The sequence below is a fragment of the Panulirus ornatus genome, chromosome 4, assembly GCF_036320965.1.
Source record: "Panulirus ornatus isolate Po-2019 chromosome 4, ASM3632096v1, whole genome shotgun sequence".
NCBI lineage: Eukaryota > Metazoa > Arthropoda > Malacostraca > Decapoda > Palinuridae > Panulirus > Panulirus ornatus.
The window spans coordinates 1,908,052-1,934,843 of NC_092227.1; the positions used below are offsets into that span (position 1 = coordinate 1,908,052).

Consider the following 26,792-nt stretch of genomic DNA (forward strand, 5'->3'; position numbering starts at 1 on the left):
AAAGCATACGACAGATAGCTAGGAAGTGTCACATTAGCCGTTATAGCTTTGTTCTGAGTTCTGGCTAATTTTGTTGAGGGAACTGTCGATGAAGGGGCGTGATCCTTGAAATCACTTGGGGAAGACTCGCCAGGTTCGTTTCAGAAGTGGTAGAGGATGTGTGGATCAGGTGTTTGCTTTGAAGAATGTATGTGAGAAATACTTAGAAAAGCAAATGGATTTGTATGTAGCATTTATGGATCTGGAGAAGGCATATGATAGAGTTGATAGAGATGCTCTGTGGAAGGTATTAAGAATATATGGTGTGGGAGGCAAGTTGTTAGAAGCAGTGAAAAGTTTTTATCGAGGATGTAAGGCATGTGTACGTGTAGGAAGAGAGGAAAGTGATTGGTTCTCAGTGAATGTAGGTTTGCGGCAGGGGTGTGTGATGTCTCCATGGTTGTTTAATTTGTTTATGGATGGGGTTGTTAGGGAGGTAAATGCAAGAGTCCTGGAAAGAGGGGCAAGTATGAAGTCTGTTGGGGATGAGAGAGCTTGGGAAGTGAGTCAGTTGTTGTTCGCTGATGATACAGCGCTGGTGGCTGATTCATGTGAGAAACTGCAGAAGCTGGTGACTGAGTTTGGTAAAGTGTGTGGAAGAAGAAAGTTAAGAGTAAATGTGAATAAGAGCAAGGTTATTAGGTACAGTAGGGTTGAGGGTCAAGTCAATTGGGAGGTGAGTTTGAATGGAGAAAAACTGGAGGAAGTGAAGTGTTTTAGATATCTGGGAGTGGATCTGTCAGCGGATGGAACCATGGAAGCGGAAGTGGATCATAGGGTGGGGGAGGGGGCGAAAATTTTGGGAGCCTTGAAAAATGTGTGGAAGTCGAGAACATTATCTCGGAAAGCAAAAATGGGTATGTTTGAAGGAATAGTGGTTCCAACAATGTTGTATGGTTGCGAGGCGTGGGCTATGGATAGAGTTGTGCGCAGGAGGATGGATGTGCTGGAAATGAGATGTTTGAGGACAATGTGTGGTGTGAGGTGGTTTGATCGAGTAAGTAACGTAAGGGTAAGAGAGATGTGTGGAAATAAAAAGAGCGTGGTTGAGAGAGCAGAAGAGGGTGTTTTGAAATGGTTTGGGCACATGGAGAGAATGAGTGAGGAAAGATTGACCAAGAGGATATATGTGTCGGAGGTGGAGGGAACGAGGAGAAGAGGGAGACCAAATTGGAGGTGGAAAGATGGAGTGAAAAAGATTTTGTGTGATCGGGGCCTGAACATGCAGGAGGGTGAAAGGAGGGCAAGGAATAGAGTGAATTGGAGCGATGTGGTATACAGGGGTTGACGTGCTGTCAGTGGATTGAATCAAGGCATGTGAAGCGTCTGGGGTAAACCATGGAAAGCTGTGTAGGTATGTATATTTGCGAGTGTGGACGTGTGTATGTACGTGTGTATGGGGGTTGGGCCATTTCTTTCGTCTGTTTCCTTGCGCTACCTCGCAAACGCGGGAGACAGCGACAAAGTATAAAAAAAAAAAAAAAAAAAAAAAAAAATATATATATATATATATATATATATATATATATATATATATATATATATATATATATATATATATATATATATATATATATGCCACATTCTTTTGCCCAAGCCATCACTGCTTCCCTAGATACATCCCATTCCTCCCCCATTCCCCTTACATCATTTGCTATCACCTTTTTTTTTCATTCTGCAATCAATCTCTGCTGGTACTTCCTCTTACAAGTCTCCTTTCCAAGTTCACTTACTTTCACCACTCTCTTCACCCCAACATTTTCTCTTCTTTTCTGAAAGCCTTTACGTACCTTCACCTTCGCCCCCACAAGATAATGATCAGACATCCCTCCAGTTGCCCTTCTAAGCACATTAACATCTAAAAGTCTCTCTTTCACGCTCTCTGGCATCTCTCCTACTTACATACGTATACTTATGTATATCTCTCCTTTTAAACCAGGTATTCCCAATCACCAGTCATTCTTCAGCACACAGATCTACAAGCTCTTCACCATTTCTATTTACAACAATGAACACCCCATGTACACCAATTATACCCTTAACTACCACATTACTCACCATTGCATTCAAATCACCCATCACTATAACCCGGTCTCGTGCATCAAAGCTGCTAACACACTCACTCAGCTGCTCCCAAAACACTTGCCTCTCATGATCTTTCTTCTCATGCCCAGGTGCATAGGCACCAATAATCACCCATCTCGCTCCATCCACTTTCAGTTTTACCCATATCAATCTAGAGCTTACTTTCTTACACTCTGTCACATACTCCCACTGTCCTCTCACCAACCCCTGACTTTCATTCCCAAACCACTATTCCCCTTTACCCTTGAGCTTCGTTTTACTCAGAGCCAAAACATCCAGGTTCCTTTCCTTAAACATACCACCTATGTATCCTATTTTCTCATCTTGTTTACATCCACACACATTTAGACACCCTAATCTGAGCCTTCGAGGAGGATGAGCACTCCCCGCATGACTCCTTCTTCTGTTTCCCCTTTTAGAAAGTTAGAATACAAAGGAGGGGAGGGTTTTTAGCCCCCCGCTCCCGTCCCCTTTAGTCGCCTTCTACAACATGCGGGGAATGCGTGGGAAGTATTCTTTCTCCCCTATCCCCTAAGTTGTGCAAGAGATAGAGTGAATTGGAACGATGTGGTATACTGAGGCCGACGTGCTGTCAATGGACTGAACCAGGGGATGTGAAACGTCTCGGGTAAACCATGGAAAGGTCTTTGGGGACTGGTTGTGGATCGGGAGCTATGGTTCAGTACATTACACACGATAGCTAGAGAATTGATGTGCACGGATGTAGCCTTTCTTCTTCTGTTCCTGGCGCTATCTCGTTTACGAGGGAAACGTCGATGAAGACGCTGTGAGATCCTTGAAATTACTGGGCGAGACTTCGCCCAGGTTTCCGTGAGCCGTCGGCAGTGTGTGTTTACACACCTCGACCTCAACACGTTATCTTGTGTGTACTGGTGATGTTGGTAGACAACAGATATGACAGGCGCCATCGAAGCAGCATAGGGTTACACTGAAGAAATGATCAAAGGACGTTATTCTATGTATTATTATCTTATCTATGAATGACTGACCCATTTATGAAAACTGGGCGGTGGGCGATGTGAGGCGGGAGGCCTGTTAGCCAGAGTTAAGCTAAAGCTTTACTTTCCTCACATCCTGTGAGACTGACACTAGCTGACTAAGCTGAGGTGTCACACGTTTTGGTTAGTACTCATACCAACGCTTACAATGTAAAGTTGCTACGTTGTCTTTATGCTGTATATGATATTCTTTCGTTCAACTTCAGACTGTTGCATCTACGAGATTATCAGTTTATGGTAGCCTTTCTCACTGTTGATTGTAGAGGTGTTTGGAGCGGTTATTGTGTGTATAACAATCAGTATTTGAATCGTACGTTTGGCGTGCAGGTAGTAGTGGGGCACCGCATTCTTCCAACCAATCAGGAGTTAGTTTACACTGAGAACGTGTGGCGGTAGGCTGTAACCATTCTCTGCCTGTGACAGCTTGGCATTGTCATGTGTTTGTCATATGGTATAGCAAAGGTTATCACTTCTCGTAGCACTATCATATGGCGGGTCGATGAGAAAGGAGGTAGTGAGAGGTAATCTCGCAGTCCAGGACTGATACGTATCCTTGAAGCATTAACGTTTTATGGTGAGTGGAGCGGTGGTGGTGCACTTGGATGTGTGTGTGTAGAGAGAGAGGAACACTAGTGTGCACTTAATGGTGGTGGTGGTGGCGTTGGTTTCAGGCTGCAAAAACAAGTGCTATACGTACAGTTCTCTCTGCTGAAGGGCTAACTTTTATAACTCTCGACGCTGCAGAGCAAGGCTATGCCAAGAATTTTAAGAGAGGAGCTGAAATACTAATTGTTTAAGTTGTTTACATGACGTAACACGAGGTGCAGACGGCCACTCACTTGTGTTTGAAGACATTTTATCATCGACGGACAGATTAATGCTTTCGTACATGACATGTAATGTTGTACAGCTGAGGACACTTGTGTGAAGCAAGTATTTTCCGCTTTGTTGTAGCATACCAGACATTCTTCACATCGCTCAAGTTGCTGGTGCTAGGTGGTAAAGCCGCATTCGTATCACCCTAAAGTTTGAGAAACAGTAAAGTGGGTAACACAGACTTTCCGGAGTGTCATCGTAAATCAAGCCTTCAAGACCTCGTCTGTCTCTCCCAGTGTGAATTTGGGAAGAAGATCATCCCTCTAGAGTCCATCCAAGTGGACTCCCGTTTCCCCGGATGCTGCTGAACTCTATCGACGCGCCAGACCAGGTGAGACCTTACACTTAATACCTACTTCAGAGCTTCAATTTGGGTCGGTAGGTTACTCATACAAGAACCAGTGATCAAGTTTGATCATTATTTTATCTTCGTTAAGAATTATGATGCCTTTAGGAGCATCCAGTGTATCGTTTACAAGAGGTAGGTAGTTAGCTAGCCGGAGTATTGTATGATACGTACAATAATAAGTACAGAATTGAACGATCAGAAATGTTCTCCATCACAGAGTCACTTGGTGTCTCTCCTCCTCCTGCAGGCATCGCGCTATAAACAGTCAAATTTATGCTAAGGTGCATAACTGTTTTATGTTTTTCACTCCTAAAAGGTCAGGTCAGGTCAGGTCAGGTCGGGTCGGGTCAGGTCGTGTCACGTCTGGTCATCTGCTTAACCCTTTGAACACAACGGTTTGACCTTTAAGGATGAAGGACTGACCTTAGGCCTCATCCTTGAGACTCCGATTAAAGACCAGACCATCGCACACACCCAAGGGACTGTACTGTCATGATCAAAGGTCAACTGCTTCGCTCATTTTCAGACTTATAACAGGTTAGGTTTTTCATGCTTTCAGCCTTTTCTTAACTAAGCTCTGCACGTACAGAAAAAGAGGCAGTGGTTGAAGTTAAGAATAAACCCGCTTCCTGTCCTTGACGGAAGAATGATTAGGGGTTGTAATCATGATGTTTGGAGACCATTTTGGAACTTGCCTTTATAAGTGCTAGCATTTGCTTGTTTCCGCGTCTTGGCCTTACATAAGAATCTGTAGGTCGATGGCTATCTCCTCCAGTAGCAACATATGTCAGCCGTTACACCTTGAATTGTAGACTGGTTTCCAAAGAGTGACACAAAACTTGGTGATACAAGACATAGTCCGTGTTTTAGATTCCCTAAATCCTTCAGATTCAAAGTTACGATCCCTAGGCACGGCACAACGTCCTCTGGGTATAGTGTGGTGCCCTTTGCCAAGGTCGGAGACTAGGCAAATCATGCCATCGGGCTTGAGGAGTGAAGAAGATGCTGAAGCTGTAGATCCTTAGTGATAAAAGAACAGTTAACTGAGAACCTTTTTGTTACGCATTTCGATTCAGGCTCAAAGTTCTTTTAGAAAACGAGTCTTATTTATAAGCGCCACCATTTATAGATTACTGTTAATTCCATCTCTAGTTCACCGAGTGCATAGGTACATATAGCTTCTCGGATGACTTCAGGCCAACCTGAACTCTTGCCTAGTGTGTTGAAGTGAAACATGAGCTCTCAGTGTGTGTGATTCTTACCTCTCAGTTTCCTCTACATTGGTTTATCGAGGATAAACTTTCCATGTAAGTAATACCATTCCACTTGTTTAGTATCTCTAGTGACTGTGGGGTCACTTTGATATTGATTTTGTTCTGAACATTATCACGGCAGGAATGAGAAAGCTGTTTAGTTTCTTCAGCAGGCAACGTCAACATAGGGTGTTCTGTCGCCCGTTTGTTATGTATCTCTCAGTCATTCCTCCTGCGCGCCACCCCTACAGTTGTCGTAGGCGTTTGTTCTGTCACCATCATCACGTAATCTTCCAGTCATAACAGCTTGCTTAGCGTTGACCACAATATTTCATTCTTGAGTTCAAGTGAACACTGTAATCCCGTGCCTCTTCTCCACTGTACTCCATCACAGACTAGTCCACATTTTGTGGGTTTACTCTCAAAGGAAAGTTGTTTACACAGTGTTGTCGAGGAGACGTCGACCTGCCGGCTGCGTCCGGCCCCCAAGAGCCTGATTGAACTACAGGAGCAAGACAACAGCTTGGCCCCAGGCCGAGCTGTATGGGGTCAGAGCCTCTCAAACCATCGTAAGGTTTACATGCGGAAGACACGTCAACCAATCAGACGAGTCTGTTATTCCGTAAACGTCATCACATGGTCTCTCCTCCTACTCAGTCAGCAGTTGACCGTTTGACATAACCATTGTTAGAGTGGTTATTTCAGGGTGTCGTAAGGAACAAGTGAACTGTTGTCGCGGTCTTTCAGTCAATACTAAAATGCTCTCCCTAAGCAGTGACTTGTACTAATAGATATATCCTCATAACTCTAGCTTTGACTCAGATATATAAGGCTTCAAAACTGAACGATGATAATTTATGCTTTGACCTGCGACAGTGTTCATAGTAGCCTCGTAACGTTGCTGGCTTGGAGATCAACCTTCCCATATTGTTTAAAGTGAAATGATTCCATATATGTAATCTTGAATTTGTACTGTTGATAATGTACTAAAGGTGTTTCCCTGGTTCTGTACACTTGTGGTTAGCGTGACGGTTGTACCAGCAGTGGGTGCTGCTATTAGTCCAGCTGAAGCCTCGCTTGGGGGGGGGGGTAGGGGGGGGGGCTGAGGGATGATTGATATGAATTTAAACGGTGTTCGTGAGCAAAGAGCTGTACGCACGCGCGCCGGGCCAAAGCGCACACACTCGTATGTGTCCAGGTGCGCTCAAGTGCGTGCAGTTTGCGTGGTCAGGTTTGAAATGTCAAGGGTAGAGGGAAGGTTGGCTAGCGGCGGTTCAGTTATTTAGCGTCCGTCTCTGTTGCACTCCCGGGGTGCGTAGGTCTCATAACCACGAACGGGAAATGCGTATTTCATTAATACCACCGACGGATTGGTACGTTGTCACATACACCACGGACGGAAGGTGCGTAGAAACGCATTTCATGGACGCGCTATGCGTGAGTCACATACCACGAGCTGGAAGTGCGTAGGTCAGGCGTACGGCGGACGGATGGTCTGTAGGCCGCACGTGCTAAGGACGGACACACATATCGGACGGACGGTTCATTGGTCACACATACCACGTCCGTTCCTTGATTTTCCAACCTTAGTGTGACGGTAAGTCAGACGTATATGCGTATATTGATAACAGTGTGCGTAGATTTTCACTGCATGTGTTCATGTATATTTACAAGTCGATCTGGATGTTGTCACTTGTTTCACTGTGATAGAGCCACCCTCGAGAACCTCACTGTCACTGCAGGTTCACAGGCGTCACTGTCCATTCTTAGGAATAGGCGTCAGTGAAATAAATAGATCGATTACTTAAACTTGAGATAACTTTTTAATTTTATTCAGTGTGTTCACTGACAACATATTCATTAGACCCACGTTCATATTCACTGCGAAGGTCACAAAGAGGAGAGTCTGCAAAAGTTGGCAGATGAGGATCCACAAAGTGTATTTGATCTACGAAGATACGTAGGACTGCTTAAACAGCCCGATTGTTTAGAGAAATAGCACAGTAGTTTTGTCTCGGAACGAGTTATGGGGGTAACGTCGAGCTCCCAGAAACCAGATATACGAATTTTCTTTCCCTGAATTGTAGCGTTTAAGGGGACGGACATCTCAACAATGGCCAACAGCCCAGCAGGTCGCATGTACCAACAGTCTGTTGGATCGAGGAAACCAGGATGTCCGTATTTCAGGTCAAGAAGGGAAAGTCTTATCGTCATCCTCTTAAGAAGTAGAGTAAGAGCCGCTTACAACAAGAGAGCAGTTAATCTGTAGTCTGACTGATGGGAACACCACTTGGGGCGTCTCGCGTGGTGACCTATATTGATTGCTTCTTCCCTCCCTCGATTCCCACTCTATGAAATCCGATAGTGGAAGTATAGTGAGCTGAATGAATGGGGCTCTGGTGGTGAAGGTAGGGTGAGCTGCTTGCCCCTCTCACCTCAGATGGTGATTGTTGTGTGGTACTTCTGATTGTGACCTGGGTAAGGTCTCTGGCCCCTTTCATCCCAACCCTGGATGGTAATGAGATATCCCGTTCCATCCCAGTAGGATGGTAAAGTGTCCCATCCTGTCCCTGTTGGAGAACAGATTAATGAACTGGTAGCTTGTTGAAGAACACGTTACTGAACGAGTGTCCTGTTGAAGAACATGTTGTTAAACTGGTGTTCTGATGGTGAACATTTAACAGGTGTTCTTCTTTTGGATAACAGGTTATTGAACATACGTTCATGAAAATTATGGTGAATGATGTTCGGATGTATAGCTCGACATCTTGACGTCACAGTTGGTCATTGATTGTGACTGGTGGAGCGATTTCCTTGTCTTCAGTGATTGGTAGAGCAGTTCCCCCCTCGTCACGTTGATCTTGTCATGATAGGAAAAAATATCCTTGGTGTGTGTGTGTGTGTGTGTGTGTGTGTGTGTGTGTGTGTGTGTCTGGAGCCAGATTTATATTATACTGTCTCGATCTCGTGTTGGAAGTCCGAGTAGCAATCCTCTCGGCGTTTGTTGATGACTTGGAGGAGCTTGGCTGGCTTCCCAAGGAGTTACCTGTCACCTGGGTACATCCTCGTGGGAATAATATGGAAGGTCGCGTCACCACTGGTAAAAGAAAACGGAAACATAAACAAGTAGGGAACTGGATTCTTCTTTTTATCTGGGTCGCAAAAAGCGACAAAATTACGGAGAGCTCCAACCCTTCCTGTGGGCGGTGTCGCGAAACGAGGATACAGGGAGCGCAAAAGGGGCCACAGTGACTGAATTATATAACGAAGTTACGCATGAATGAACTATATACGATAAGCAAAGGCAAGTTACTTCCCCGAATCATTTGGGAAAGACGTAATGGACGAAGAACGCGTCGGAGGTTGGAAATGGTCGTCCCTTTGCACTAGGAGGGTGGTTGGAAGTGTGTGGTGGCTCAAGGTATACACCCTCAGAGAGAGAGAGAGAGAGAGAGTAGCTACCTACTCTAACGTACCATCAGACGCGATTAGGACCAGGGGAATCGGGTGGGGGGGGGGGGGAGGTTGACCTTATACCCCATCATGGGATCTTAAGGAAGAGTTGATCCCCATCAGCCTGGCCGCTTGGAGCTGGTAGTGGTGAACACAGAGACCAATCGAGCGGCAGCCGACGACCTTGATGTGGTAGATATAACAGAGAGACATAGAACCTGTTCCAGGAAGGTGGAGGGGGCGCCACGCATACCACGTAATTATCTGCAGGTAGAACATAGTCGCCTCAACACGACTGCGTACCGAAGTTCATTTTAGATCGTTTGTAACAATCGTGTAGTGGAAAACTTAACATATTTCGTAATACATTATCATACTCCAGTTTTATATATATATATATATATATATATATATATATATATATATATATATATATATATATATATATATATATATATTATCCCTGGGGATAGGGGAGAAAGAATACTTCCCACGTATTCCCCGCGTGTCATAAAAGGCGACTAAAAGGGGAGGGAGTGGGGGGCTGGAAATCCTCCCCTCTCGTTTTTTTTTTTTTTATTTTCCAAAAGAAGGAACAGAGAAAGGGGCCAGATGAGGATATTCTCTCAAAGGCCCAGTCCCCTGTTCTTAACGCTACCTCGCTAACGCGGAAAATGGCGAATAGTATGAAAGAAAGAAAAGATATATATATATATATATATATATATATATATATATATATATATATATATATATATATATATATATATTGAATTAGCTGGATTATAAGTTGATAAAATATATTTCATTTTTGAGAATCTGTGATGACTGTGTTCATAAGGCATTTAAAATGCCTCATATGCTGAGTGGAACCTCTGTTGTGGTTATCTTGTGATTGTTGTATGCAGGTTGTAATATAGTGGTCGGCATTTCCCGTTCTACATTTATGACAGGATGAATAAAAAAAATCCGGGATCACAATTACAATTTGTTTAATGTTGATTATTAGAACTCTTTTAATACGACGTTACGACCTTTATGCACGACGACACGACCTTTAAGCACAACGGTACAACCCTTCAGCACGACGGTACGATCCTTGAGCACGACGGTACGACCCTTGAGCACGACGGTACGACTCTTGAGCATGATGGTAGGGTTCGTGGGTAATATAGTCAGGTCAATATTAACTTGACCTTTAAGGGTCAACTCCGACCTGGTTAACATACTCACGGGTCGTGCCGTCGAACTCAGAGGTCGTACCATTGTGCTCATGGTTCACACTTTCGTTGTGAGGGATTCAGAACTTATAAACCCGAGTTGAGAACCTGAACACGGCGGAATAAAAGAGGCGAAGCCGGAGTATTCTTCACCGCTCTGAACTTCACAAACAAATCACTTGAAAACCCTAATGAGTTTTGGGAAGCTTTGGCCACGGAAAAGACTACGTATATATATTCCGTGAAGTTGGGGAAAAAAAGGGTGAAAAAATGCGTATAATTGATGATTAATTTTCTCGGATGAGGTTGTATACGTGAGGGCAACGTGAAGGCTGGTGTGTACAGCCGGAACAAGTTTCGAGTCGGCCCCCGTCTCATCACCTAGGCTTACCTTCCCTCCCTCAGCTTGTTGTTCTGAGGCTTTAGCGGTGCTCACGATTGATTGAGAATCTCTGAGAGCTTAAGAATGGTGGAAGAGATACTTTCTCTTTTTTTTTCAGAGATGTGTCGGATAGGTAGGTGAGGGAGAAATGGTCCGACCTTGCTTTCTTGTTAAAAAATGCGACAGTATGAGAACGAAGAACATTTTATGCATGGTATGAAATGATATGATTAAGTACGAGAGGCGAGATTATCTGGCGAAATATTGTAAGGAACAGTTTAGTGGGTCAGACCATACGTGTATAAAAAAGCTGCATCATTTATGTAAGGCCAATCATTATATCTTCATTACGTCGGTTGTATGGTTCTGTTGAAGCCTCGATAAGATGAAATGGACCTAAACTGACCTCTTGTTTCATCAAGCTGTTCCTGATTGGTTTACATATATTAATAAAAGCAGCCTATCAAAGGCTGGCTCAATGTTGTCAGAAATCACCTGATGGGACTAAAAGATTTTGCTTGACGGGGAATTGGTTGAGGGTAATGTCTGTCTCTATTGGTCATTCAAGTGTCGTAGTTACTCCCAGGTAGGGTCAGCCTCTTACCTAAGGGAGGTCACCTTCGTCCAGAGGTGTTGGTCAGTCGCTGAGCCACGGTTGTCGCCCACACACACACACACACACACACACACACACACACACACGAGCGCACTGAGTCAGGCCTGCAGGACACAAAATCCAGTTAGTAATACTGAAAAAGAAAGGCCAGTGTTGCTCATGCTTGCTACTTGTACTAAAAGCTATTTATGAGTAAACATTAAGATAAGGTTACGTTAGTTTAGTGTAATTTAGGATACATTGTTAGTTTAGGTACATTAAGTTAAAGTAGATTGTTAGGTTGCATTTGGTTTAGTTATGTCATATTAGGTTACTTTAGGATACTTGATGTTAAAGTTAGTTCATGGTACATCAACTTACATATAGGTAAGTAAGGTTACATGGAGAGGTTATGTCAGTTTATGTACAGGCTAGTTTAAGTGATTTTCTGTGATTTTCTCCATTTGGATGTTGACCATGAGTTACTGTGGCTAGTCAGCGAGTCTTGTCTGAGGACCCAGACAGATGTACCCTGCCACTGGACACATATTTAAGATGATACTGGGTCATCTTTCGTACAAGCACTGGACGTGGTGGAACTCTGTCTTGATCAGTTTTTTTACTGGTAGTAATTTTTTTTTTTTCTCTGGAACGTGGTTGGTGAGGACCATGGGTTGTGAATGTTGAAGTTTAGTCTGAGTTTAAGGATAACTTGTTCTTGTAGGTGGGGTTGAAGGGGCTGTTGGTTATAAAAGGGGTTTTCGTAGAGTTTCGAAGATTAGTAAGGTTGTTTCTGGTAAAGTTATGAAGGTTTTAAGCGGTGTTATATTAATGTGTTTACTGTTACCTAGTTGGCAGAGATATACTTGAATGCTGTATGGTGGTTGTGATGACCTTAGTGTTATTTTGTCGAATTTTGGCTGATGTTGTGTGTTGTCGATGAAGGGAAGAGGGTTTTGAGTAAGGAAGACATGGGCGTTTGAGGATTGTAAGGGCTACGGAGAGGTATTGTGTACCTATTACGTTTTCAGTTTGGCCTTTGACATTGTTCTGGGTGCTGTGGTAGAGTGCTGGTACTGTTGGTAGGGCTTGGATGTGGTGGTGTGATACACGGGCGTGGATGTGGTGGTGTGATACACGGGTGTGGATATGGTGGTGTGATACACGGGCGTGGATGTGGTGGTGTGATACACGGTTGTGGATGTGGCGGTGTGATACACGGTTGTGGATGTGGTGGTGTGATACACGGGTGTGGATGTGGTGGTGTGATACACGGGTGTGGATGTGGTGGTGTGATACACGGGTGTGGATGTGGTGGTGTGATACACGGGTGTGGATGTGGTGGTGTGATACTTGAACGTGGTCGTGGTACTATCCGGCCCTAGATGCGAACCACGGAATGAATAATGAAAAAAAAAAAACTTGTGTTACCACCTAACAGATGGTGTCCAGCTTGCAACAACCCTTAGCCCAAGTCTGCTGAATACCACGCCCACACGCCCTGCGCGGGTACAGACGGGTCCCGCACTCACCACTACAGACATATAACAGTGACGCTCGCTACAGGTAACTACAGCGCCCACGCGAGTGGATCTGTAGGGCAATCTGGCCAGGTCTTGGAACGCCTCGGGCTCTGCATGGGCAGGGCTGTTCCTGTATCTGGCTGGTATTTATGGTACCTACGTCACTGGTCCTCAGGGTACCAGTAACAGTGCCTGTATCACTGGTCCATAGGGTAACACTACCAGTAACTGGTATTACCTGCGTCACTGGTCCCCAGCGTGTCACTACTTGTGTCACCGGTACCAGGGATAGACCAGTACCTGTGGTACTTTCATGAGTAATATGTGCTTTTGCACTCCAGAAATTACATTTGCGGTGTTTTCAAAGTCGTACCCGGTAATTCTGACATGTGTGCTTGGTTTTAATGATCTTTTCACGATTTCTAAACTGACAATATAACCCGCCTTATAGGGTGATTCTTAACACTAAACGTTGCTCGGGTCTGGTGGAACCTTGTCTCTCTTATGCTACCACTGCTATAAAGCTTCAACCTCAGGTGGCGGTGAGAGAGCTTCGCGCATATTTCCGCATCGCAGTCCTTGCCTGGGACACGGCTGACGGCGTGATCACGAAGACTCCCTCTCTCTTCCAACCTTGAGTGGAGAAATGACTTCTAGAATGACGACGTTCGTGCTTTGTTCGTGTGGTTGTGGGATTCCCTCCTCCCTTCTCCCCCTTACCATCGAACCCGTAAAAAGATAGAGTTGGTGTGTGTTGGGGGGGGGGGGGGGTGATGGTGGAGGAGGTATGTCAACACACGACCAAGGCCCCGCGAACCGCCGCCGGCCAGCCACCTGGAAGTGTCGAGGGCAGTAATGGAGTCGGCTGCGGCCTCGCTAACCTCACTCTCCCGTAACTCAATCGGGATAATGTGACTGCTACGACACTTCTCTACAGGGACTACTATTCCTCGCCGTGTCCGTCGTGATTGTTGTCCGTGATGGCGTATCAAGTCGTCGGCAGAAGAAGGACTTGACAGTGGTCGTTGTCATCGGCCCAGCTGGAGCTGGCGCTCCGGTACGTGAGTGATAGATAACCTAGGCTTTGGGGGATTCGATACGTGCCCAGGATGACAAGAACCTGATTAATGTTCTCTTAGGTTTGGGCAAGTCATCTTCTGGAATGCTAGTCCCCGTTCCACATGATGGACGGCGTAGATAAAGGTTGTGCATGGTTTGTGTACCAGAGTGTTGTTGCTCTCCAAAAGGGTTTGAAATTATTAGTATTAAAATTGATTCTTACGCTGACATTTAATTGAATTTTCAGTGTGAAAATTTAGTTTACTTAATCGATTAAACATCATATGAATTCAGTAGATGAATAAGTGAACTTGAAGATCTGTATAGAAAAATAATTTTCCTCATAATAACTAGTTCCATTTTTTTTGTTTATATATCTAAAGATTCATCAGTCGACAATGATACAGTTGAGTAAAACCTTTGTCAGTACAAGTTTGTGGGTGCCCTTAACCGTGTTGAATGGACTTAAACATAGTCGAATATTCGAGTTAAAGTATTTGAATGAAATTTAGGCCATCGAAATTAATTTAGTTCCTGATTCTGTATCATACAAGACATAAATGATGTACACAGCTACCGAGATATAATTTAAGGATATGTTTAAAAGCAAGTCATATACTTTGCAATCATAATGTCATTTTCCATTGCGTGTAGGGGCATTTTTACCATGATTACGTATAATCAAACAGATAACTGTATTATGTTGAAATAGGCACAAATTAAACTTAAGTAAGGTATTGAGATAGAAAACAGTGAAGTTCACCCGCGAGTGGCATAAGACAGTGAACGTCTGGCTAGGCTAGGATATAGGTTGCATCTCATCACGAGTTTCTCCCACTATGCCCTGCCGCCCTCAGAAGGTGTGGATATCATTAGACCTGGAATCATGTTACCATGGGTACGATCACCGACGCCTACAAAAATGCTTGTAGGATTAACTTCCACTTGCTGTAGCTGAGACTTCATTTATAATTTTCTGTCTTGGAATAACTCGTTCAGTTTAACAGCTTCGCCTTTAAGACATGCTCTTATAACTTGATTTCTCTCATAATACCTGTGACTCGTAAGTCTGGAATGGTGTCGGTGGAGTTGGTAGAAAGACCTTAGGAGAGAGAGAGAGAGAGAGAGAGAGAGAGAGAGAGAGAGAGAGAGAGAGAGAGAGAGAGAGAGAGAGAGAGAGAGAGCTAAAAGAATATCCGATTAGTTTAATCCTTGTAATGTATTATTCAGTGGCAGAAGAGTGTATTAGTAAGAGTTACCTGTTCCTGTCACATTTGCACTGGTTAGAAGTGAAATTACATTTGTCACTGTTCTATATGCATTTCGTTAATGTTTCAGAACCTTCCTGTAAACGTATTTGCATCTAGAGTGGAAGCCCGCAAGGCTTGAAGTGACAGCAAAATATTAACTAGGGTATATTTGATATTTTGCTACAGTTGATTGATAATCTTATTGGCTTTCAAGTATATTTGAGAAACAAATTAAGAATAATGCAATATGTGTAGTAAGTGAGATGTCAGAAGGAGAAATCTTGACCATCGTAGACACACACGATAGGCTTTTAGGGTTATTGACACGCCTGGAGTCGAGTGCCGACTCTTAATCCGTCCAGTGAACCCTCCTGGTAGACGTTGTCTGCAGTTTGTCACACCACAGTCAGCAGTCAGCTTGATCTAAGATGCCATTGGTCACCGGTAGCATACAACAACAAGTGTAACGAATCGTAACCGCTTTTGCTGAACTTTTTTATCATAACGGTGATCAGACATCTCGACCAGCGAAGCAGGATCCAACCCGGGAACAAACAGGAAAGAAGTTATGCAGGAATGACCGCTGAGCTCGCCCAGAATGCCACAGTTAGCGTTTCGAGGGGGAGGGGGGTGATAGAGGGTGGGCTTGCCTATTCAGAAGATAGAAAAAATAATTGTGGTCGAGGAGCTTTAATGGGGTAAAAAGAGTGTACCGGTAACTACAGAGAGTGTCCAGATGTACAAAAAAGAGATCAGGAGTGTTGGAAGAATGATCATGACGTTCGTCACTTCATGATTTGTTCTTGTTCTAGATGCTTAAGGTGAGAAAAAAAAGAAGAGACCTTGGCTCTGCTGGGATCATCCTGGATAGAGCCTGATCTGTCATTGTGGTGTACAATAAGATCCTCTGCATAGAGATTTTGATGCTTGAATTTGAAAGCAACATTGCCTCGTGACGAAGTTGGGTAGTGTAAGTGTTTTACACATAGAGGAATTAGGGAGGGAATGTACGAAATATAACTGCAAAGTTATAGGGTAAAAAAAAAAACATTTTTTAACCAGATGCCATCATAGGACTGACTCAAGATTTACTTCTAGACCCTAAGCCAGGTATCCATTTATCGACCAACCGTAAGGGTTGACTGTGAGCCGCTGCCTAGCCCAGGATTCGAATCCGGGTGGACCCATACGTGATTCGTAGTCAGCGACTCCAGTACGGCACGGAAACCCACTGAAACTAGTGTAATGTCACTTAACAAATAATATATATTATATTCGGTTGGGTTGTATTAAATATACCAGTAAAATGTAGAAGGAAGAGATTCACTTATCTTTTTAACATATTTTATGTTCAAGGTGTGTAGCGTGGGCACTGAAAGGATATATGCATACTTTTAAGCTGCGCTGCACTTTGGTACTGAGAGGGCAAACACCCGGAGTGGTTGCTTAGGGAGTTGGGATGCTTAAAAGCTTTTCTCACGGCATGGGAGGAATTTGGTGGTGTTTTTGTACGTTTAACTTGGTGTACCGTATGTATGTATGTTCTTCGAAGGTGCGCGTTCACATGCACTTTGTTCGTTTATATATATATATATATATATATATATATATATATATATATATATATATATATATATATATATATATATATATAACCTGTTGATTAATTTGACTGTAGGAAAATGTAGAGACGTTTTGATGAGGCAATGTTGGTATGATGTATGTATGTACGTATGTGTTGCGGAGGTCTGGGTGGGGTGCGATAACCCTGATGTGCCTAAAGCTCAGCGGTACGATACTTTTTCCCCGGTACCGCACGAGGTCAACATTCCTACCCGTATCTTAGCAGAAATGCTGGTCCTCTACCCAGCTTTCACGTCATATCAGGTAAATGGACATAAAATATATGTTTCTTATGTATGGAAACAAATTCTGTTGAAGAAACTCAATGGAGATTGGTTTTACTGTTCTTTAATGCCAACGTTGCTGGCACAATCAGTGACTGATGCTATCACCTACCTCGAACGTTTTACACTTATCTTTCATCCAAAGACACTTTCCTTCCGTACCAGCATCCTGGATCCTTGTTTCCTTCCTCCCCATCACCCTCGCCAGCAGCAGCGGCGAGATCACCCTTCCTGATCCTCATTACTCCTTGTTTTAGCTGTTATTGCGCACCCTTAGCACGTCATCTTTGCCCATGTGACTGGCCGGCGTCGTTCTTATTCTGTTTTCACTCGCCCGCGGCAGCATACAGCGGGTGAGGACATTTTACCTTTACTGATCACCATTACGTCAGTAGTGATGGACAGAACTTGGTCAGTAATCTGGAAGGAGCGTGAGGTCTCGCTGTTTCCTCGGATGAGAGGCAGGAAGCCAACGTGGCGTGATGCGTCGGTTGAAAGAACCGCCTCACTCGAGGACCTGCACCAAGTCCTATTGTATGAGGACGTAGTTTGGTGTGTTACAGTTGTCGTAAGCCGGCATGTGTATGGAAGTGTTAAAGTGTACAAAATTGCCAAACCTAGGCCACAGTAATGAAATCTTAGCGTAGCCAAGCCTGTACCCTGATCATGCGAAATATCACTCAAACTAACTTTGATTAGCTTAGAAGTTCCCGTCCTGTCTTTGGTTGACCATATTTCAGCCAGCTTAAATTGAGCAATACCTTAACCTTAGCTAACTCTTATTTTTCTCTATAGTTGCACTGACTAGGCAGTCTGTCGTTCCAATGAGTTATTTTTTCATGCAGTTCAGTTTATTGATTGTTTATTGTTTTGTGGCCGTACCTTATGATGTATAACTTCCATCTACGTTCTGATAAATGTACTTTTAATGATGTTAGCTTATGTCAGTAATTTGTACTTTTGCTGACTAGGTGTAGGTAGTAACAGAAATTTGTATGTTTTCTAGCTGATCAATTTATGTGTTGTATACGGTGATATTAAAACAGTTGTTCCACTGGCGAGAGAGAGAGAGAGAGAGAGAGAGAGAGAGAGAGAGAGAGAGGAGAGAGAGGAGAGAGAGAGAGAGAGAGAGAGAGCAAATGCATCGGAAGTTATCCTTAGTCGTACGTTCTTCCTATATCAAAAAGAATTGTCACTATTCTGTTTATCATCATGTATTCGACTGTACATTTGTTGTTTATATCCAGATATGAAGTCCTGCTACATTAACACGCTTGTATCTTGGATACATCTCTCGTTTTATGATTTCTTGTTTTCCTGCAGGATTCGTTTATGTGACTCGATTGCTTCGTTTTTTCCCTTCTCTGTATCGATATTTTTTTTTTCTTTTTTAAGCATTATTTTATGATGTCTGGTGTTATAGTTGAAGGCTTTTTTGTTATCTTTGTGTCGGCTATCAGCGTCTTCAGTCAGCGAGATGGGTGTTTACACCAATTCTGACTTGCATGGGTTGTCGCTGGTGCTATACGGTCCTGATGTTAGTGTCATGGGTCCCAGCTTATCAGTGTTGTGGGGCCCGGGGCACTGATGGGCGACCCCCCCTTGAGTCATTAGTGCCGCGGGCCATATGGAAATCAGTGAACAATTCGCTTGTTAAAGAAAAAAAAAACTCAGGTCCTCAGTCCTTATTAATAAAGATTTCGTCCTTTAAACATTACTTGGAAAGTAAATTGATATAGTTAATTTCTGCTGTCGTTAATACGGGCTGGTTTAATGGGAAATAGTCACTAAGCTAACTCGCTCCTCTCGGACTGTATCCACAGCGCTGTGGTGAACAAAGTCTTACCCACTTCTGCAGCGCTTCTTCATTATTCACGCCGCACACTAAGTTTATTCATCAGGTGAGACTACCGTCGCCATTCACAGTGCCTCCCTCGCTCATAAAATACACCGAGTCAACAATCCTCCTGATGGCTTCCTTCTCAGAAGTACCCCGTAGCTTTCAACGGGTCATTCACTGTATCTCTCCATATCTCTTGTGGTCTCCCCTCTCGTCGTGCCTTCGACCATACGATCCTATATAGTCAATTCTCCAGCTTCTCGTATAGCGGAAGACCGACACGATTACTACCTTAAAGAAGCTTTCTGCCATGCGTTTCTGCCATGATCTCTTCCGTTTGCACATTTCCATTCTCATTCTCTTATGCAAACTGCAGAGAAATACTGTCTACACAGGTTATTCGAGATGGTTTCTCTCCCTTATGCTTATCTATACCTGATATTTTTCGTCCCTTAATAAGAGTTACGACAAGTAGTACTCCAATACGCGCGCCTCTGGCACTTGAGCTCACCTTGAATTCCCTCTCCCTTGCATGACTATGTCCACAACTTCATTTCCTCAGTGTCATCATCACTAAATATCTTTCCCATTTGAGCGAGGTTGTATCACCTTCGGTACAGTCACGTCGAGAACCATCACGTCCCAAAGGTGTAGATCATTTCCCACTCCTGATTGAAGCGCTGCTTCGAAGAAAATTGGTCCCCGGGTTGTTGGATGGATTATATCCCGCCCAAAGAATAACCACATCTCTTATAATTGTCAACCTTCTTCGTGTTTTCCGAATTACCTTCTCCAGCTCCCACGAGCTTCGCCATCTCTTACCACTAACCTTCCAGCAGTGTCTCACACCCCTCACCTTTCACGTAAACTTCCTATATAACACTTGTTTACCTCTTGGGATAACTTGTTATTCTACCTTATATATTCGTTCATGTCTTCCAAAAATCCCAATTTTCCTTTTAATGATAAACACACATGTGTTTTCATTTTATAATTTTACTGTTTATTTACATTACCATCCATGCATCACAGTTTTACGAAAGATTTGGTTTTTTCTCCCTCCATCTCCCTCGTCATTAGACAGCTTCCTTACAGCACTTCCACATATTCCTTACCTACCACGCCCAGTCTTCACGCACACACACACACACACACACACACACATACATACACACATACACACCTCTTGTTCCTCCATATCAGTTCAACTTTGTCTAGTTAATGATGTCGTTTAGCTTTTCTTGAGAAATTTACTTCTACACTTTTTTAAGTCCACCGTTGTATCCTTCTTGCTCTTTTTTCTGATAAGCATTATTAGGTCTCATACAGTTCTGAGTATAATGCTGTCTCAACTTCTACTGTCATATTCAGATAATTCACCACTCAATTTCTGACCTTCGACGTACTGATAAATATATATATATATATATATATATATATATATATATATATATATATATATATATATATATAGGGGATAGGGGATGAAGAATACTTCCCACGTATTCCCTGCGTGTCGTAGAAGGCGACTAAAAGGGGAGGGAGCGGGAGGCTGGAAATCCTCCCCTCTCATTTTTTTTTTTTTTTTAATTTTCCAAAAGAAGGAACAGAGGGGGGCCAGGTGAGGATATTCCACAAAGGCCCAGTCCTCTGTTCTTAACGCTACCTCGCTAATGCGGGAAATGGCGGATAGTTTAAAAGAAAAAAGAAAGAATATATACATATATATACTTGTTGCTTATACTCTCTTGCCTGTATCATGTGCATTTATAGACCTCCTTATATCATGTCCTGACAGCATCCACACCTACTGTTGCAGTCATTCTCCAAGTTCATGTTCACCATTGCTCATTCAACGTAACCTGTTTCGTCTCCTCTCAAACCGATTCAGGTCACCCAATACAGATCGCTCCTCGTCTGCATCTACTTCCCCCAGCTATTCCGATGTGATGATATCCAAAAGCATGAAATAGTTATAGTCAACTGCATCTTCGAGGCGTCACATCTTTCACCAAAAATCAGATTAGATGTGTGCAGCATTTACGAGATCTGATTTCACACGCTTCACTCCGTTTCAGTCCAATGTTTCTCGTACCCGCAAGTTGGGCGCGGTTACACTTAACATAATATTATGCAAATTACCCTTTGAATTTCTTCCTCTTCTGTGCGAATAGTGCGCATGCGTTCCTCATCGATTCCTCTCACTTAACCATACGATTCCGCACAACCTGCGTCTGAGGCCTTTTATGCTGGCAAAGACTGGGAGGGCCCTACACTCGGCCATCTGAGGCAGCTGTAGTGTCCATATAATAAAGTCATGTAAAGATATCAGAGAGATAAGTAAGGAGGGTCCTGCCTGGGAGTGTAGATTGATTTCCGTGTCAACCTCTGAACGTAAGAGAGGAATGATGTCTTTCGCGTATCCAGGTAAAAATGTTGCTGTCCTGCCTTGAGGTGCCATTTGTGACGTGTCTCCAGTCATGGTCGTGCGATGATGCTGTTTTATATGATCTTGAGATAAGGTGCTGTTGCCTCCATCCTGGTGACTGTGGTATCCCTGTGCCAGGTAAGTAGTGGAGGGCGATGACCGCTCTGCCAGGGAGGTATTGTGGACGGTGACTTTGGTCTCTCTCTCTCTCTCTCTCTCTCTCTCTCTCTCTCTCTCTCTCTCTCTCTCTCTCTCTCTCTCTCTCTCATCACATACACATAAACAGTCGACAACAAGTCTTGTTATAAGCAACTCTTAGACTTTATGGCGGCGAGCGTAACGCGTTTGCCGTACTTTCTGACAGAATTCCATGGTAAGTACTTGTATTCAGTAATGATCTGGAGGTAAGACAGTAACGAACGTAATGTAAGTCAGGATGTCTTATAAGGGTATTCTGCAGGTATGAGAAAGATCAAGAGAGAAAGAAGCTGCACAACAGCGCTGGGTGACCGAGGCAGCAGCAGTGGAGAACAGAGAGAAGCCGGAGTTGCAGCGGTAGCAGCAGCGTGTGTCGTGGGTGAGCTGGTAGCTCCGTGCCCTGCGGCACTGAGTCTTCTACCACCACCTCACAGTACAAACCTTCACTTTTGTATCCACTTTCATCCAGTCACAGCGACCCTCGTCTCTCTCGGGATTAAGGCTCACAGAAGGCGAATTATACCGCAATGTTACGTAGAAGGTGAGTGAATGGCGCCCATGATGACGGCGGAGTAGGGAGCTGGATGACAGGGTGGTGTTGTGGTGCACGCTCGACCGCGTCCTAGACTCCTTCCTCGGTCCACTCTCACTCGCCACCGCTGTCTGCCTCACCCCCACACACTGCACGGGGCCTCTCACAGGATAGACACTAACTGCTCAGTATATCCATGTTCTTAAGTACTTTCTCTCCTTCCTTCCTACCTTCCTCCTGTTCTTCTTCCTTCCTTTGCTTCAGTCTCCTTCCTGCGCTCACCTCCCCTACTGGCGATTCTCCTCCCTTTCCTCCTCTCCTTCCTTATTCCAAATGATTCTTCCTCCTTGTTTATGACATCTTCTCCCTTCCTAAGACTTCTAATATCCCCTTCCTTCTCTTGTGTCCTTCTCCTCATCACAGGATGAAACACCTCGCCCCACGTCTCCTTCATGAAGACAAAAGCCGTGTACAAGACAGAGCGTGACGAGCGTCGTCGGAAATAATAATAGGAAGCCACAGGGTGAGCCGGAAATGAGAGCCGCTCTCCCGTGGGAGAGGTGGAAGGGGGGGGACCTCCCTCGCCCCACCGGAGTCTTTCCCGTGTGATAGGCGGGACCCCCCCCCCCCCCCAACTCCTCCGCTCCACACTGAACTTCACGGGTTGTGGCTTCCCCTTCGTCAGGCTTTTGGTGGAGGACGCAGTGTGACACTCACCAGGGAGGGGACCGAGGAAGGCATGGCCCTATCGAGGGAAACAGACAGTAAAATTGTTAGAGAGACAGAGAGGCTACCTAAGACGAGAATTTGTCTGGAACAGAAGTAACACGTAATGAGCTAGCATAGAGAGAAAGAGAGAGAGAGAGAGAGAGAGAGAGAGAGAGAGAGAGAGAGAGAGAGAGAGGGGGGGGGGGACTTCACGTGTCTCTGACTTAGCATTAATGCACTAAAACACTTAAGCTTCCCGCTGCTCATGGTGTTGCTGGTTCTGTAGCTGCTGTTAAAGCTGACTGTTTGGTTGTTACTGCTGCTCTTGAAGACCCGAGGTTTTAGTTGTTTCTACACGTAAATCCGATGTATTGTAATTCTGTATATTGGGATTTGTCCTCGGAGGAAGCAAATTAGTAAGCAGTGGTAAGTCAGGAAGAAGATTGTTACGAATGGCGTTGCAGGATAATTGTATGTGTTGTGGATGCAGGGGGTGAGGTGAAGAGCCCCTGACCTGTGATGGTGATGAGTCACTGTGCTCAAGTTAACATTCGAGTCAACCCTTGACCAAGGAGGTTACCGTGTTCTTCCGGAGGTGGCTGTTTGCATACGCCTCCCTACTCATGATGTGTGTGTGTGTGTGTGTGTGTGTGTGTGTGTGTGTGTGTGTGTGTGTGTGTCAAAACCAGAGGACATCTTTTGATAATGATCTAGCCAATTTTGTGTTCAGTACCTCTTATTGTTACTTTAATCCATGAGAATCATCTCCCCCAAGTTTAACCTATTTAGAAAGTCCGCAACAATGAACAAGAACAAGATTGCATTACAGTACTTCACGAATCTCATCACGTCTTCAGGAGCAGAGATGTTGCCAGCTTCTGATCTTATACGATGCCAAGATGTGTCTTCATGACAGTGGTTGGCTGATGGGTAAATCGAAGGATTGGGTCTTTACTCGTGTGGAGAGGATGGTATATATGATATAATGCCAGTCTTGGCTGTGGATGGTATTCGCTGGTGACGGTACATTGTACATAACAACTGGAGACTGCTGGATGTGTGTAAATGAAGCCATTATTCGTTTGTTCCGGACACTACCTCGGTAAGACGGGAGAAGTAATTATTTATATATATATGTATATATATATATATATATATATATATATATATATATATATATATATATACATATATATATGTATATATATATATATATATATATATTTTTTTTTTTTTTTTTTTTCTATTATACTTTGTCGCTGTCTCCCGCGTTAGCGAGGTAGCGCAAACTTTCTCCCTTTACCCTTTTTTTTTTATTTACCCTTTATCAGATAATATTAAATGCTTGGCCTTGACGAGGACTTTCACCCGTGACCGAACCCTTCGACATAGAAAGGAAAAAAGACTGGCGTTTGGTCCGGTTATATGAGGGTCGTGGGAAAATTCTCACAGTTGAGGCTGGCGACTTCCACTGTGCTGACGTCATGGGCGAAAGTGATCCCGGTGACGCCAAGGAAATCGTAATGAAGCCGACCACAGCATTGTCTCCAGTTCTTTTGTGCAATAAATGAGCGAGGACGTGATAATTTTCACTCCTTGAAGAGCTTTTTTTCTTAAGTGATAATTAAAATCCATAAATGGATATGTACGTTCGTTGACCATTAGTATTTCATTAGATATTTTAGTGTAATAGTTTTTTATATTGGTGCAAATGATTGTAGTTTGAAAAAAGGATTATGATTAGTGTTCTTCAAAATTTATTATTATAATTAATAATGATAATAATAAACCTTCTATAATCCGATAAGAAGAAGGAGAACTCGACTGTTGGAGTCGTTGTTGTAGTCAGCCGTGTGGCCAGGACTGCGTCAGTCAGTAAACAGAAGCCAGGGTTGTCAGCAATACGCAGCTTCAGCACTCACCAGCAGACGACCCCAGGTCAGCACACCACCAGCCTCCCAGCAGACGACCTTTGACACCCCAGGTCAGCATCCAACTAGCCTCCCAGCAGATGACCTCTGACACCCCAGGTCAACACCCCTCTAGCCTCCCAGTAGATGACCTTTGTCACCTTAGGTCAGCACATGATGGATGGAGAGAGAGAGAGCGGCACAGACCAGCTCCCGAAGTCAAAGATGACAGATCATTATCGTCAGGGTCTGCCAGAGTGAAGAGTGAGATCCACCAGCGATGGAAGGGCACACTGTACGTCAGCCGGGACTGCAGTGGTTACCGTCGTGTGAGAAGGTTGTTAAGAACTGACTGTCTTCCGTCGCTTGGCTGTGGTCGCTCATGCTTGGATGAGACTTGAGAAAAATTACTGTATTGTGGTGCAGACATGAGTGCATGTGTCAGGTTTTCTGTATGGTTAAATACGAACCAATTAGGTAATTATTTAGCGACTGGGTTATTACTAAGGGACGGGGTAATTGCTAAGCGAGAGGGTAATTACAAAGCGACTGGATAATCACATTGGAAGTGAGCAACTGTAAAGCTATAACTCATCAGGGTCCGTAGTTCCAACCCATTGTAGAGACATGTCATATTGACCTCTGTCTCTTTCATCCAGTATCTGCAGCCATCTACATTTGAGAATCTCATTTCATCACTGTAAGATACTTTAAACCTAAATGAACCTTAAAAGTATGAGACTTCTCAACATAAATTAATTTACATGAAATATATTGTCCATTTTTCAACGTAATAAGAATGATATTCATATTCCAGTTGAATTAAGATTAGAACTTCCAGGAAGTACCGTGTGGATGGTGTTCGTGTAGTGCTCGTGGTACGTGTACCACATGTTGAGGGAACCATTGAGTTGATCCAGTTCGCTGGTCTCAGGTCCTCCAATGGTGCTCCTGGCCCTCTAGGTACGCGCTTCATAGCTTAGCATTTTAGAAACTGTGTACCAGACGGTATTAAAAGTAATCAAACAGACTTCATAGGATGTAATCAAACAGACTTCATAGGTTGTAATCAAACAGACTTCATAGGTTAATAAGATGTATATGTTTCCTCGCAACGGTGAGCAACACAAGTGTTGTCTTTTCGCCCCAGGATGACGTAGTATTAGTGGTAAGTGTTGCGCTTTGCAAGATAACGTGCAATACGTTAGCTGGGAATCCACGCCGGCCTCAGTGCTGCACATTGCAAGACATAGGTGCAATACGTCACGGGCGGCGGCGGCTCCACGCAGACCCCTTGTCTCAGGAATTGTACGGCGGTTATGTGATCTGGCCACAGATGATGCCAGCAATTTGATTAGCCTGACTCCCAATCCGATTAGGGCCCTGTAGCTGGTATTTCCATTTCTGAGAATCGCATTAGGTTCAAGCTGCTGACGGTGGAGAAGAGAGGAGGGGGAGATAGAGGGCTTAGATGGTCGAGTGGGAATTGATAGGGCTGCTGGAGAGAGGGATATTAGGGTCATTACGGTGTCGAGAGGGAAGCCGTAATTGATGTAGGGGGGAAGACTGAAGGGCAGGAGGGAGGAGGTAGGCTGTGATGTGGCAAATTTATGGTCGGTCGGAGAAAATTCGTATTATGTATGGATGGTGCGGGTATGAAAAATGGGGAAGAGACGCTTTATAACCGTTGATGTTCACATTGGTTGAGATACGGACGAGCTTTGGAGGGACTCGATGCATTTAGGGTGCTGAACTGCTGCAACTCGGGGACGAGGGATCTCAATAGTAGCAGGAGGTGATGGCGGCGAGGTTGGTGCAAGTGCGGGAGCTTCTTCCCGACCAGTTTGATGAGGGCCAGGTGATGGTGGGGTCCAGTTCAGTTGCGTGAGGTGCGGCGGGTCAGGCGGCCCTGAGGTGGGTGAGGTGCGGCAGCAGTCAGCAGGAATGGGGATCCAAAACACAGGAGTGGCCACCAACACTTCTGTGTGTGTGTGTGTGTGTGTGTGTGCGAGGTTGAGTGAGCGAATGAAGAAATGAAAATGGGGATGGAGTTGCTGATGGATTTTCTTGTCTATTTATCCAAGTTTTCTCTTCGTGTCTTGGCTTCCTTCACCCAGGAAGTTTGTGTAGCTTTTTACTGCTTGGAATTCCCCCTCTTGTTTTGCC

At 44.2% G+C, this 26,792-nt stretch overlaps 1 protein-coding gene across 8 annotated transcripts in view; it reads left to right on the forward strand.

Moving 5' to 3' along the window:
• The window catches only part of LOC139765046 (uncharacterized), a 479,849-nt gene that overhangs the window by 251,452 nt on the left and 201,605 nt on the right, over window positions 1–26,792 (forward strand). The window contains exon 1 of one of the 8 annotated variants that reach the window (XM_071692178.1): window positions 3,477–4,350. The exons of 6 other annotated variants lie outside the window; for them this stretch is intronic. In XM_071692178.1, the coding sequence (XP_071548279.1) occupies window positions 4,318–4,350 (33 nt within the window). In that variant the 5' untranslated portion in view covers window positions 3,477–4,317. Of the gene's footprint in view, window positions 1–3,476; window positions 4,351–26,792 lie in introns of those variants that run through there. One more of the 8 variants, XM_071692197.1, reaches the window with a different exon arrangement.